At 47.4% G+C, this 11,706-nt stretch overlaps 1 protein-coding gene and 1 long non-coding RNA gene across 2 annotated transcripts in view; both read right to left on the bottom strand.

The window, feature by feature from the left end:
* Positions 1-4,701: 4,701 nt before the first annotated feature.
* LOC310700685 lies at positions 4,702-8,424 on the bottom strand. Its single transcript, XR_014522713.1, has 2 exons — positions 5,538-8,424; positions 4,702-5,276 (listed from the first exon to the last, which is right to left on the bottom strand). It is a non-coding gene; the product is annotated as an uncharacterized lncRNA (long non-coding RNA).
* A 2,425-nt stretch (positions 8,425-10,849) lies between these two features.
* MAP3K12 (mitogen-activated protein kinase kinase kinase 12) overlaps positions 10,850-11,706 on the bottom strand; it is a 110,078-nt gene continuing 109,221 nt past the window's right edge. The window contains exon 14 of the mRNA XM_083489943.1: positions 10,850-11,063. Coding sequence (XP_083346069.1) covers positions 10,965-11,063 — 99 coding nt within the window. The 3' untranslated portion in view covers positions 10,850-10,964. The remainder of the gene's footprint in view (positions 11,064-11,706) is intronic.

Genomic DNA, 11,706 nt, shown 5'->3' with positions numbered 1-11,706 from the left:
GTTTGTGGGGGGCCTGAAACTCTTCAAGCCACCCAAATACCTAGGCTTTCATTTGGAAGCTTGGGGCAGGCTCTGAGCTACGCCTCTATTACTGAAGTCGGTTTTTATTTTCAATATGGGATGCAAATTGAGACGGTCAAATCTCATTATGGTAAAATAAAGAAATTCTAATTCCCCAGGACTCTATGCTGCAATGCTTTCCTGTAACTGGGTCAGGCCTTTCACAATTTCAGGAGATGAATGCTAACTATACAATGCAGGTAGCCGACATTGCGTTTCCTAGAAGTTGGACCATGACTTCCCAAAGCCCCAGCCAGCACAGCCAGTGTTCACAGATGATGAGAGTTGTAATCCACAACACCTGGAGAGTACTAGCTGCCCTTCCAATAGAATATATGCAAGATGCCTGTTTGATATCCTTCCGGTATGTAAATGTGAAATGCACACGTTAATATTTCTGCACATTGAACCAAGCCATCCACCTTATGAGGGCTTTGAGGTAATCTCAGTGCGTGAACAAAATGCCACTTTAAAGAGGTTGAGGGGCAGTATTGCTGTATGAGTAGGAAAATGAGAGTACCCCTAAACATTTTTTTTTAGAAAAAAAACCACTGACTGTAAGCCATTACAGTGGTACCTCTAGTTACGAACTTAATTCGTTCCGGAGGTCCGTTCTGAACCTGAAACTGTTCTTAACTAGAGGCGTGCTTTTGCTAATGGAGCCTCTTGCTGCCGCTGCGCCGCCAGCACACGATTTCTGTTCTCATCCTGGGTCAAAGTTCTCAACTCGAGGTAACGTCCAGGTTAGTGGAGTTTGTAACTCGAGGTACCACCATACAGTGGTACCTTGGTTTTAACAGCTTAGTTCACGAACAACTTGGAAATTGAACGCCGCAAAGCCCTAAGTAGGTGTTCCGGTTTGCGAGCTTTTTTCGGAATCTGAACTGTTCTGTTTTGAGTGTTACACTTTCTTTTTCAGTGCCACACTTCTGTTTTGAATACCCCCGCTCCTGCTTGCACGGGAGTAGGAGCTGGATCGGGGCAGCTCAGCTGGGTAGGGGCATGCTCCGTCACACTTTCCATTGAGGGGTTCACTGCTGGGGGCGCCTTTAAACTTCCCCTTTGAGGGGAGAAGTTTAAGGAACCCCCACCTCAGCATCAGAGCCGCTGCACCAACTGAAGGCAGCCAGGCGGAATAGTTGCTGTGGTGGGGAAGGTGGAGGCAGCCTGCCAGCTACATCTGAGAGCCCCTAAACTGCTGCGGCGGCAGCTGTCAGACTGTCTGCATTGCCATGCGATGCTCCTTTAAACCTCTCTATTGAGATGAACACAGCCACGCACCCCTCAATGGAAAAGTGTGACAGAGCCTGCACCTCTCCAGCTGAGCAGCCAACAAACTTGGGAAAAGCAGCAACACAACACATTGAAAAAAGCAGACCAACCTCAAATGAATCAAAATCGCAAGAAAACATAAAACAGCACTGACTCTAACCCTAATTCTCATCCTTCTTCTAACACTAACCCAATCCTAAAATTAACCCTAACCCAGAAATGGTCTTGTTAGATAGTAAAATTCATGTTAAATTGCTGCTTTAGGGGTTGTTTATAAAAGTCTGGAACGGATTCATCCATTTTGCGTTACTTTTTATGGGAAAGCGCGCCTTGGTTTTAGAACGGACTTCCGGAAAGAATTAAGTTTGGGAACCAAGGTACCACTGTAGTGGGAATGTTTTGTCCTCCCGATGTTCCTGAACGAAACTCCCACCAGCCCCAGCAAGCATTGCCAATCACTCGGGGCGATTGGAGTTGTAGTTCAGCAACGTTTGGAGGGCCAGATGTCCCCCATCTGCTGTAAGTGTCATCCTGAAAAGCCAGTTTTGAATGGGCAGCTTGCTGTGCCGGTCTCGATCCTCCCTTGGTTAAGCTGGGAGCAAGCAAACCATAACATTGGCTTAGTGTTCTATCTGAACCAGTGCTCCTGGCTTGTTTCTCTCCAAGCAAGTGGGAACCAATAATAAACCTGCGTGGCCTTGACAGCCACAGGGCTAATAACTGACTTTGTATTGGGGAAAATTGGCTGCATAGATATACAGTGGTACCTCGGGTTACATACGCTTCAGGTTACAGACTCCACTAACCCAGAAATATTACCTTGGGTGAAGAACTTTGCTTCAGGATGAGAACAGAAATCGTGCTCCGGCAGCGGGAGGCCCCATTAGCTAAAGTGGTGCTTCAGGTTAAGAACAGTTTCAGGTTAAGAACAGACCACGAGAACGAATTACGTTCTTACAGGTACCACTGTAGTAGGAAAAGGAGTGAATCTAGCTGAGATTGGCACTAATGTCCGAAAAGGAGAATAAAGGATCTATCTAATTCCTCTAGGCTTTGCCTGAGGGACTTTTGTCAAAGCAGTTCGTTCCTCAAACTTTGCTGTGCCATAGATTGGTTAGCGAGAAAAAGATTCCCTGTTGAGGAGGTGCATACGCTTTTGACTTGTGCTTCCTTCGGTCTTACTCCTCTGTTTCAGAATCTAGGTGTTATAGCAGAGTGCTGTGCAACCCACAAAGTCCTCAAAAGTGGAATCCCACAGCTAGCCTAAAAGCAAGTGTGTTGCATTCAGTGTAGTGCTCAGGAGATTATTTTGCCAGTGTAGCATTTCTGCTCACCCAATGGAACCATTTCCCATATCCTAACCTGGCGTGCGAAGACAGGAGTGCCTGGCGTGCTCTGGTCCATGGGGTCACGAAGAGTCGGACACGACTAAACGACTAAACAACAAACCTGGCGTGCTCTTCTGGGGGTTCCCCCTGTCCTCCAGAGTAGAATGAGAGTCTTTGGTCTGCTTTCTGCTTGCACAACAAGTTGGTTGAGTACAGCCCAGTGCTTTTACATAAGGATTTTAAGATCTCATTGCAGGCACCAACTCAAAATGGTTTTGACAGGGAAAAGAATGTAAACAATGACCTGACGCTGCTACTGGCAGCTTTTCACCAACATCATTTGCCTTGAAAGACATCTACAGCTACCACAAGAAGTGTGTGAGGTCTTGGTACCCTTGCAATACAGCCACGACTGTCCGTATTTCTTAAATGTCCTTGAGGAAAGGACAGTGAAACCTGAGCTAGTTTAAAACTTGACAAATCTCTTAACACTTTTATTTCTAAAGATGCATCTGTGCTCTAAACTTAGAATCCCAGGTTTGCCAGTTCTCCATGCAAAAAAAGAATAGAGTGAAAGATTCCATTGAGGGACAAGCAAAAGTTTTTTTTCATTAAATTCCTAGAGCTGCAGACTTTCCGGGATTGCTCTCAAGTGCAACAGTCTATTTCTGTCATCAGGAGGGCAAGGAGGTTGTGCAGGGCACTGCCTGCTGACAGTTTCAATTTCATTCAGCCCACACCATTCAAGCATTCCCTGTCCACCTAAAGCTGCTTTTTCACTGTGGAAGCTTAAGTTGTGTGTGCCCTAATACCACACAGCTCTTCTGCTCTTCCACTGCATCTGTGAATATACAGAATGTAGGTATCCAGTTGTCACAAGGCAGCTTAAACTAGGTCTGGGAACAGTTTCCTTGATTCCTGAAGAGAGTACGGATTTGGTTTCTTCATGTGTGGTGCAGTCTGTAAGACCTCAACTCCTGCAGTCTTAGTCCCTAGTCTGCCCACAATTTTGGGCTCCAGGAACTCTCTTCAATCTTGTGACTGATCCCTGTGACTGGCTTTATGCCTCTCGCTTGAGGCAGGATGGGGATCTGCAATGTTCAGGGGTTTCTATAACTCATCGGGGTCAGAGCTAACATTTGGCCAGGGCTCTTTATACCTCCCACAAAGCCCCTATCTTCTCTCCCAGCTTGTTTCCTGTGCTAGCCAGCTAACTCCAACCCCCATTCTTTTTCACTTGATTTATTCTCTTTTCCAAGTCTCTTACTTGCCAAAAGTTCTGAACTTGCCTATGGGAAACAAATTTAAGTGTGATATAGATTCTTTATGTGTGTCGTTAAGTACTACCTCCAATGTTGAGTACAGTGGTACCTCGGGTTACAGACGCTTCAGGTTACAGACTCCACTAACCCAGAAACAGTACATCGAGTTAAGAACTTTGCTTCAGGATGAGAACAGAAATCATGCGGTGGCGGCGCAGCAGCAGCAACAGGAGGCCCCATTAGCTAAAGTGGTACCTCAGGTTAAGAACAGACCTCCAGAACGAATTAAGTTCTTAACCCGAGGTACCACTGTATTCATTTGGCTGGCATATGAGATTGGAACTGAGGTTCTCTTCCTAGTGGCTGCAGGCAACTCAAAACAAACAAAAAAACCTTTGTTGGCATCACTTTGCTCTGATTTTCTTAATGGGAGGGACAACAAAGTCGGGCGCAGAAGCCCTGATTGCAGCCATTGGCAAACTTAATTCTGCCGCTCCTCTGACTTCTGAGATTTTAGCAGCCAGTTATCCTTGCAGTTTCAAGCATATTTTTATAGCCCTAGGGTTTGTCGCTTGCTTCAGAACAAGTACTTAGAGCTTGAAGTGCTAAGAATTGGGAGCCTTGGCGACATTCAGCAGAGAGGACATCAGTCGAATGGAATGCCTTCCTCACTGGTACCTACCCCTCCTCTTCCTCCTCCCCTCCCCACTTAGCACATTCAATTTTGTGTCTGGAACCCTTGAGGAAAGCACAGGGCTGCATTGAGAACATGCAAACGCTGAATACAAAATGGTCTTTAATTGAAATCTGCAGTGCCATTACTCATCTAGCAATGTTATTACCATACAGACATGATCTATCTTACAAGGGTGGATGTTAAAACAAGTGAGGAGGATGCACAGATCCAAAGTGGTAGGAAGTATGGCTTCACCTAAGGGACTGAGAACTTTCCTTCCACAGGAAGAATGACAAACTGGGCTGGGAGTGGTCGGAATGGGTCGGATGTCATGCTCGCTGTGCAGCGCAGCCTTTTCGAGGGACCAAGATGCTGTGAGAGCCTGACGAGGGGTGCGAAGGAATTAATGCAGCCAGGAAGAGGCTGAGCAGAGACCCTTGGGAAAGGACGAGGCACAAGTCAACCCTAGCAGTTGAAAGTTCAGTATTGACAGGGGATCTTCTCCACCTTGAGCTAATGTAAAATGGCTTGTATTATTTCCATGGGGACTGGTTCTCAGTAAGTGAGGGTGGGCTGTTGCAAAGGAGTACTTTCTTCATTCCATCTATGGCTGAATGCAGTTTGTGGTTGCCTGATGATTCCGGTTGCCAATGGGGTGCCCTGTGCATTTATGAAAAACTACCGTATTCTTTGCTCTATAAGACTCACTTTTTCCCTCCTAAGAAGTAAGGGGAAATGTGTGTGTGTCTTATGGAGCGAATGCAGGCTGCGCAGCTATCCCAGAAGCCAGAACAGCAAGAGGGATCACTGTTTTCTCTGTGCAGCGATCCCTCTTGCTGTTCTGGCTTCTGGGATTCAGATTTTTTTTTCTTCTTGTTTTCCTCCTCCAAAAACTAGGTGCGTCTTGTGATCTGGTGCGTCCTATAGAGCGAAAAATACGGTACATTTCTACTGCCAGGCTTTTGGTCCAGAATTGTCTCCTCTGACAGGCAACCCCTCTCCAAGATGCGAGACAGCGATCTCTCCCTGCTGTGCTACTTGAAGATCTTTTAACTGGAGGTGCCAGTGGTTTGAACTTGTGACCTCATACATGAAGCATGTGCCCTGTTGCTGAAGTATGGCTCTCTACTAATCTGTTCTGGGGCAACTGCAAGCTGTAACGTCTCCATTTGAGGAGGCTGGTTCTCAGTACATTTTTAATCTGTTTCCAACATGGCTCACAAGACCCACAGAGCACAGAAAGGTGTTTTGTTAAGTGTAGCCTCTGGTGGTTAGGCACCCAGTGTGTATCTGCTCAAAAAAATAAAATAAAATAAATGCCACTTTGAAAGACTTAGCAACATTACAGATGGTCAGAACGAAACAGCTAAAAGGCCTTAGAATCCTGCAAAACCTGGCTGCATGTTCTAGAACTACCTTTAGAAACACTTTCTCTTATTTTTGGGCCAAAAGTTGGGAGTTCAGAACCATGTGCAGCTGCATCAGATCAAAGGCCTATCAGGCCTATCAAGGGACCAGCTGGATGTTTCTGGGATATTTGTCCCAGCTACCCTGAGAACACCTGATATGTTGAAACCATGATCTTGAAACAGATGCTCATTTGCTGTGTGAGATGGAACCTAATGCATGTATGGCTCCTCTACCCAATCAGGAACCCCAGCTGGTCAGGATTCCTGATTGGTTAGAGCAGCCCTAATATGCACCACTGTACGGTCCTTTGTCCCTAATACCAAATGTGTTTCCAGTGGGGTGGATGTGTTCGCATGGGAGGGCATGTTCCCATTACCCTCTGATGTGTTCAGTGAACGCATGTAGGAAATCATATAAACACATGCATTACAAATTTGTAAAGTTTTTTTTTATGTACCCAAAACAAATACCTTTAAAATAACCTGCCTTTGTTGCAATTTAATCTTGAATATATTTAAAAAGGGGGTGTCTTTAAATCTAGAGAATTTTTCTTGCCTTCCTTCCCACCCCTAACATTTCAAAATAACATTTCTTATCTTGTAGAGCTGCCAAGCTTAACAATCAGAGCTCCATATCTGGAGGGGCAAGCTAGAAAGTGAAGTCCAAGCAGATTTGCCAAACCAAGGCTTGAGCGTACATGGGAAACCACTGTTAAGATCTTGTGAAGGGAACTGAAATGACTATCTGGGCTCTGCCTTAGAAAGGATCAAACCCTTCCAATTCAGGGAAAATTTAAGCACGCTCTGAACTGCATAATTTAGTCTATTTGGGCTAAGAGGGGCAAGAAGCTACGATACACGTGAATTTTCAGAATTGTTGGTTTTTCATGGAGTTTTAATTAGACATTTTACATTTAAGATTACTTTGCCATCGCAAGTCTTCAGGATGGGCCAAGCAGTGTATTTAAACAAGATTAGTGTGAACTGGCTGTGTTCTTCTAAATCTTTGTGAGATTTCCCATCGCGCTGTTAGCAGATGCTAGTTCAGATGTGCCCCCCCCCCCCAAATCTCACGCCTTGCTTGAAAGACTGTGACAAGGAGGGCTTCTGGCTGTCCTTACTGCTGGGGAAGTATGTAGGAAGCAGTCTGTCTCCACCTCTCGCCTTTGGTTGGAGTAACTCTACAGTATTGAACACTCTGAAAACTGCTGCCAGCTGGAGATTGGCTTGCAATGTCCTGTGTGCCTAACTGCAGAGCTGGCAGATTTCATACTCTTACTACCTGCTGTTGGAGTTAATGGACTTTTTGGCACAATCCCTTTAGCCCATCTGTTCAGATGTCCTATAACTGAGCTCTTGCCTGGAAGACCTGGGGCCTCAAGTTGATGGAAGAAATGGGCTCTGACATCTCAAGGAGGTTGCGCAATGGTTTGCCTTTACCTGCTAGGCAGTGCTGCTTGCTTTCCCTGCTCACACCATCTACCAGGGGGGCACGTGGGCGCTGCCCTGTGGCCTCAAGAGACCCCAGTGGAAACAGTACTGGTTGCATTATCACAGGGGCTGCAAGTTTTAAAGGGATTGACCAATTTTTCGCGGGGAGGTTCCCTCCTCCCCTTTTAAAAACCTATTTAAACAAAGCAACAAATATTCAAGCATCTTGAAATCCTTTCTTTGCCCTGTGGGAAAAGCAATAGCTCCAACGATAACTGGAGCCATTTGGAAGCAGAACGGTGGTGCAAAATTGGGAGAACCTTAAAGTTTCCTTTTTTATTGAAAAGCATGTTGCTAGTCCTTTGTGAGGCTGCTGTGCAGCAAATGCACAGAAGATTCAAACATGTAGGTGGGGGCGTGGAGGGTTTGTTGCTCCTAGCTGCCAGTGCCCACTGACTTCAAACTTTTATTGCTCTTTGCAATTCTATGCATCCCTGTGGGCTAAAAAATTCTCTTCAATGGAAATTGGGTTTAAGTGCCAGATTCTGTTTAGCCAACAGAGGAGGTACAGCTGTGCAAAGAACAATATAGTAATACACACATCTCTTCGGCTGGTCTATTTAATAATAATAATAATAATAATAATAATAATAATAATAATAATAATAAATTTATTTATACCCCACCCATCTGGCTGACTTTCCCCAGCCACTCTGGGTGGCTCCCAATTGAGTGTTAAATATTAAATATTAAAAACATCCCTAAACAGGGCTGCCTTCAGATGTCTTTTAAAGAGAAAATAGCTGCTTATTTCCTTCACATCTGAAGGGAGGGTGTTCCACAGGGCGGGCGCCACTACCGAGAAGGCCCTCTGCCTGGTTGCCTGTAACCTCACTTCTCGCAATGAGGGAACCGCCAGAAGGCCCTCTGCGCTGGATCTCAGTGTCCGGGCTGAACAATGGGGTGGAGACGCTCCTTCAGGTATACTGGGCCGAGGCCGTTTAGGGCTTCAAAGGTCAGCACCGACCCAGTCACCAGTCTAGCGGCCACATTCTGGATTAATTGCAGTTTCCGGGTCACCTTCAAAGGTAGCCCCATGTAGAGCGCATTGCAGTAGTCCAAGCGGGAGATAACTAGAGCATGCACCACTCTGGCAAGACAGTCTGCGGGCAGGAAGGGTCTTAGCCTGCGTACCAGATGGAGCTGGTAGACAGCTGCCCTGGACACAGAATTAACCTGCTGAATTAGAGCTGAAGGAGACTGTCCACGTGAGCCGAGCTGAAGAGTGGGCTGCCTTTGTTTGCACTGTAGCAGATCAGATCCCTAAAGCAAAGCTGGTGCAGCAGTGGCGCATGGGGGCCTTGGATTAGTGGGCAGTGGAAAGAAATTTCCCAGCATGCCACTCTTAGCACCACAGAAGTTGGAGCAGCAGGTAAAGGTGGAGCAGCAGGTGGAGCAGCATGCAAAGCCTACTCCTGGTTGCACTGAATTCTCCCGACCAAAAGCTGCTGCATCCCCCCTTAAATAGGAAAAAAAGCAGCTGTGGCAATAAAACCAAGCAAGGAAGGGCAGGCAACCCCTGCCCCCTTGTGGGCAGAAAGGGAATTAGCACCAGGGCAGTGCTGCTGTCAAAACGGGCAGGTCTTTTGAACTGGAGCATGCATTGCGGTTAAAATGCCAGACTTGGTTTGCATTCTGCAGCTCGCGTCTGGGGAGGGCTTTCGACGATGGGAGCAAGCGAACCACAGCCAGCCAGCCTCCCCCCAGAAGGAAATCAGATGGCCAAGCAGGGACACCCCCTGTTAACATGTCACAAATCAAGCCAGGTGTATTTTGCAAGCATTCAGGTGCACTGTTATCCGTTTCGCTGCTGTTCTGGTAAGGACTGTGAGCAAGGATCTGGCAGGAGGCAAAATGCGCACTGGAGGGGGACCCCCCCATATGCAAATAAGCTGGGCAGGGGGTGTCACAAAAGCCGCAGCTCATCGTGCTAGTGAGCAGAGGAAGACATTTTTTAGCCAGTTCAGCTTCGTTTCAGGAACTCGTCTCTTTCCCAGTAGTCTCAGCTTAGTTGTCCCCCACCTCCGCCGCCCAGGCTGCTTTGTCAAAATGGCAGAGGGTGGGTAGAAATGTGCTGGTCCCAAAATCTGTGGCTCAGAAACCCTGCCTTAGTTTATCTTTTTGCACCAGGAGCGGGTTTTCCCCTCTCTTTTAAAAAACCCTTCCGCGTCCACCCCTGCTCTAAGCTCTCACACCCTTGGTGTTTATAACCAAACACAAATAAACGACAAACGTTAAAGGAGAGGGACATATTTCTCCAAACCAGGACCTTCACCTGAGAAACCAAGAGGAAAGGGGATTCTTCCTCGCTGGGGTACGCTCAACAGACTCCCCTTCCCCCCTTTTTAAGCGTTAAAAGGCTTTCGCCAGAATCGAGCGTTGGGATCAGAAATCCCAATTCCTGCCTTGTCCGTCCGTGCGCACGATCTCTCTATCTCTCGCTTCCCTCCCCGCTCCCCCCCCCATTACACAGACCCATCTGACAGAGACACGTGTTAAGTGCAAATGTAAACATTTCTCGTTATAAATTAAAAAATAAATAAATTACTTGAAAAGTGCAGTGCATGTTGGTGCCAGCAGGGGAGAAATGGAGCAGGTTTTTCTCCCCATTCCACCATTGGAATGGGCCACATCAAGAGTGTGTGTGTGTGTCTGTGTGTGTGTTTCCGTGTGTGTGTGTGTGTACACATATATACAGTATGGGAGGGAGGGAGGAAGGAAGGACTGTTGGAAGAGAAGAGGGCTTGTTGCGCTCAGGCTTTGGTTGTTACTTTTGGGGAGGGCTACATTGGGGGCAAGGGGAAGGAAAACAACTTATTCCCAAGCTCTGGGTAGGGGGAGGTTTCCGTGCTGACTGCGGCCCAAACATGCATTGAGTCCAGATCAGAAACAGTCTGGCACCTGGAATGTGCCTGGTCCAGCTAAGATGTTTGAGCCTTGCCAGTGCGCCGAGAGCTCCTTGCCGCTTCATTTGGTAGAAGAACGCACCATTCCCCAGCCCGGGTCTTCTCTTTCTGCCCCACGGGCCCATCGCTGACTCCCTGGGCCTGGTTAGAGCTCGTTGGTCCTCAGCCGGGGCCCACAATGTCCAAGACTCATGAGGCAGCAGAACAGAAGGGATCGACTCTGCTCTCTGGGTGTATCGAAGGCCTCTCCTGCTTAGTTGCGGGGCTGACGGCTGCAGGGTTTGCGTGTCCTTTTGTTCCACATCTCCAGCTGCCCCAAGTGAAAACTGCAAGCCCCGGTGGCAGGGAAGGGGCCCTCAACCCCACAACCAGTCCAGAAAAAGGCAGGGACGGGACGCAGGGATGAGGCGCACTGGCTCTCCTTCCAGAGATTATGAGATATATAGATTTATATAGAGCTTTTATAGATTATTTATATAAATATCTGGGGAGGTGGTTGTGGTGCAGGGAAGGGCCAGGGGTCTGTACAACCTGGGGAAGGAAAAGCCAAACGGGTGCAATCACAAACTGGGCATGTCCTGAAGTCTCTGCATCTCCCCGCTGCCTGAATGGTCCAGTTCGGCACTGTCGCAGTCCGAATCCTCGTAGGCAGCAGCGTCCTGGAATGAGAGGGAGAGTGTGAGGAAATCGGGGCATGTGGAGAAATAATACCCAATAATATAATAATAATAATTTATTATTTATACCCAGCCCACCTGGCTGTGTTTCCCCAGCCCCTCTGGGTGGCTCCCAACAAAATACTAACAACACAATAAAACATCAAACATTAAAAACTTCCCTATACAGGGCTGCCTTCAGAGGTCTTCTAAAAGGCAGATACAGTGATACCTCTGGATACAAATGCTTCTGGTTACGAACGCTTCAAGTTATGAGCTCTGCTAGCCCGGAGGTACCTTCTCTTGGTTGTGAACTTTGCCCAGGATGCGAACGGAAATCGTTCGCAGCAGGAGGCCCCATTAGCAAAAGCGTGCCTCAGGATAAGAACGGTTTCAGCTTAAGAACGGCCTCCGGAACGAATTAAGTTCGTAACCAGAGGTAGCATTGTAGTTGTTTATTTCCTTGGCATCTGAAGGGAGGGCGTTCCACAGGGCGGGTGCCACTACCAAGAAGGCCCTGTGGTTCCCTGTAACTTTGCTTCTTGCAGTGAGGGAACCGCCAGAAGGCCCTCGGTGCTGAACGATGGGGGTGGAGATGCTCCTTCAGGTATACAGGACCAAGGCCGTTTAGGGCTTTAAACACTTT

Source organism: Podarcis liolepis (genome assembly GCF_965112155.1).
Source record: "Podarcis liolepis genome assembly, chromosome: 2".
NCBI classification, from domain to species: Eukaryota; Metazoa; Chordata; class Lepidosauria; order Squamata; family Lacertidae; genus Podarcis; species Podarcis liolepis.
Note: the sequence above shows the minus strand (reverse complement) of the source record. Positions and strands in the feature narration are given on the sequence as shown.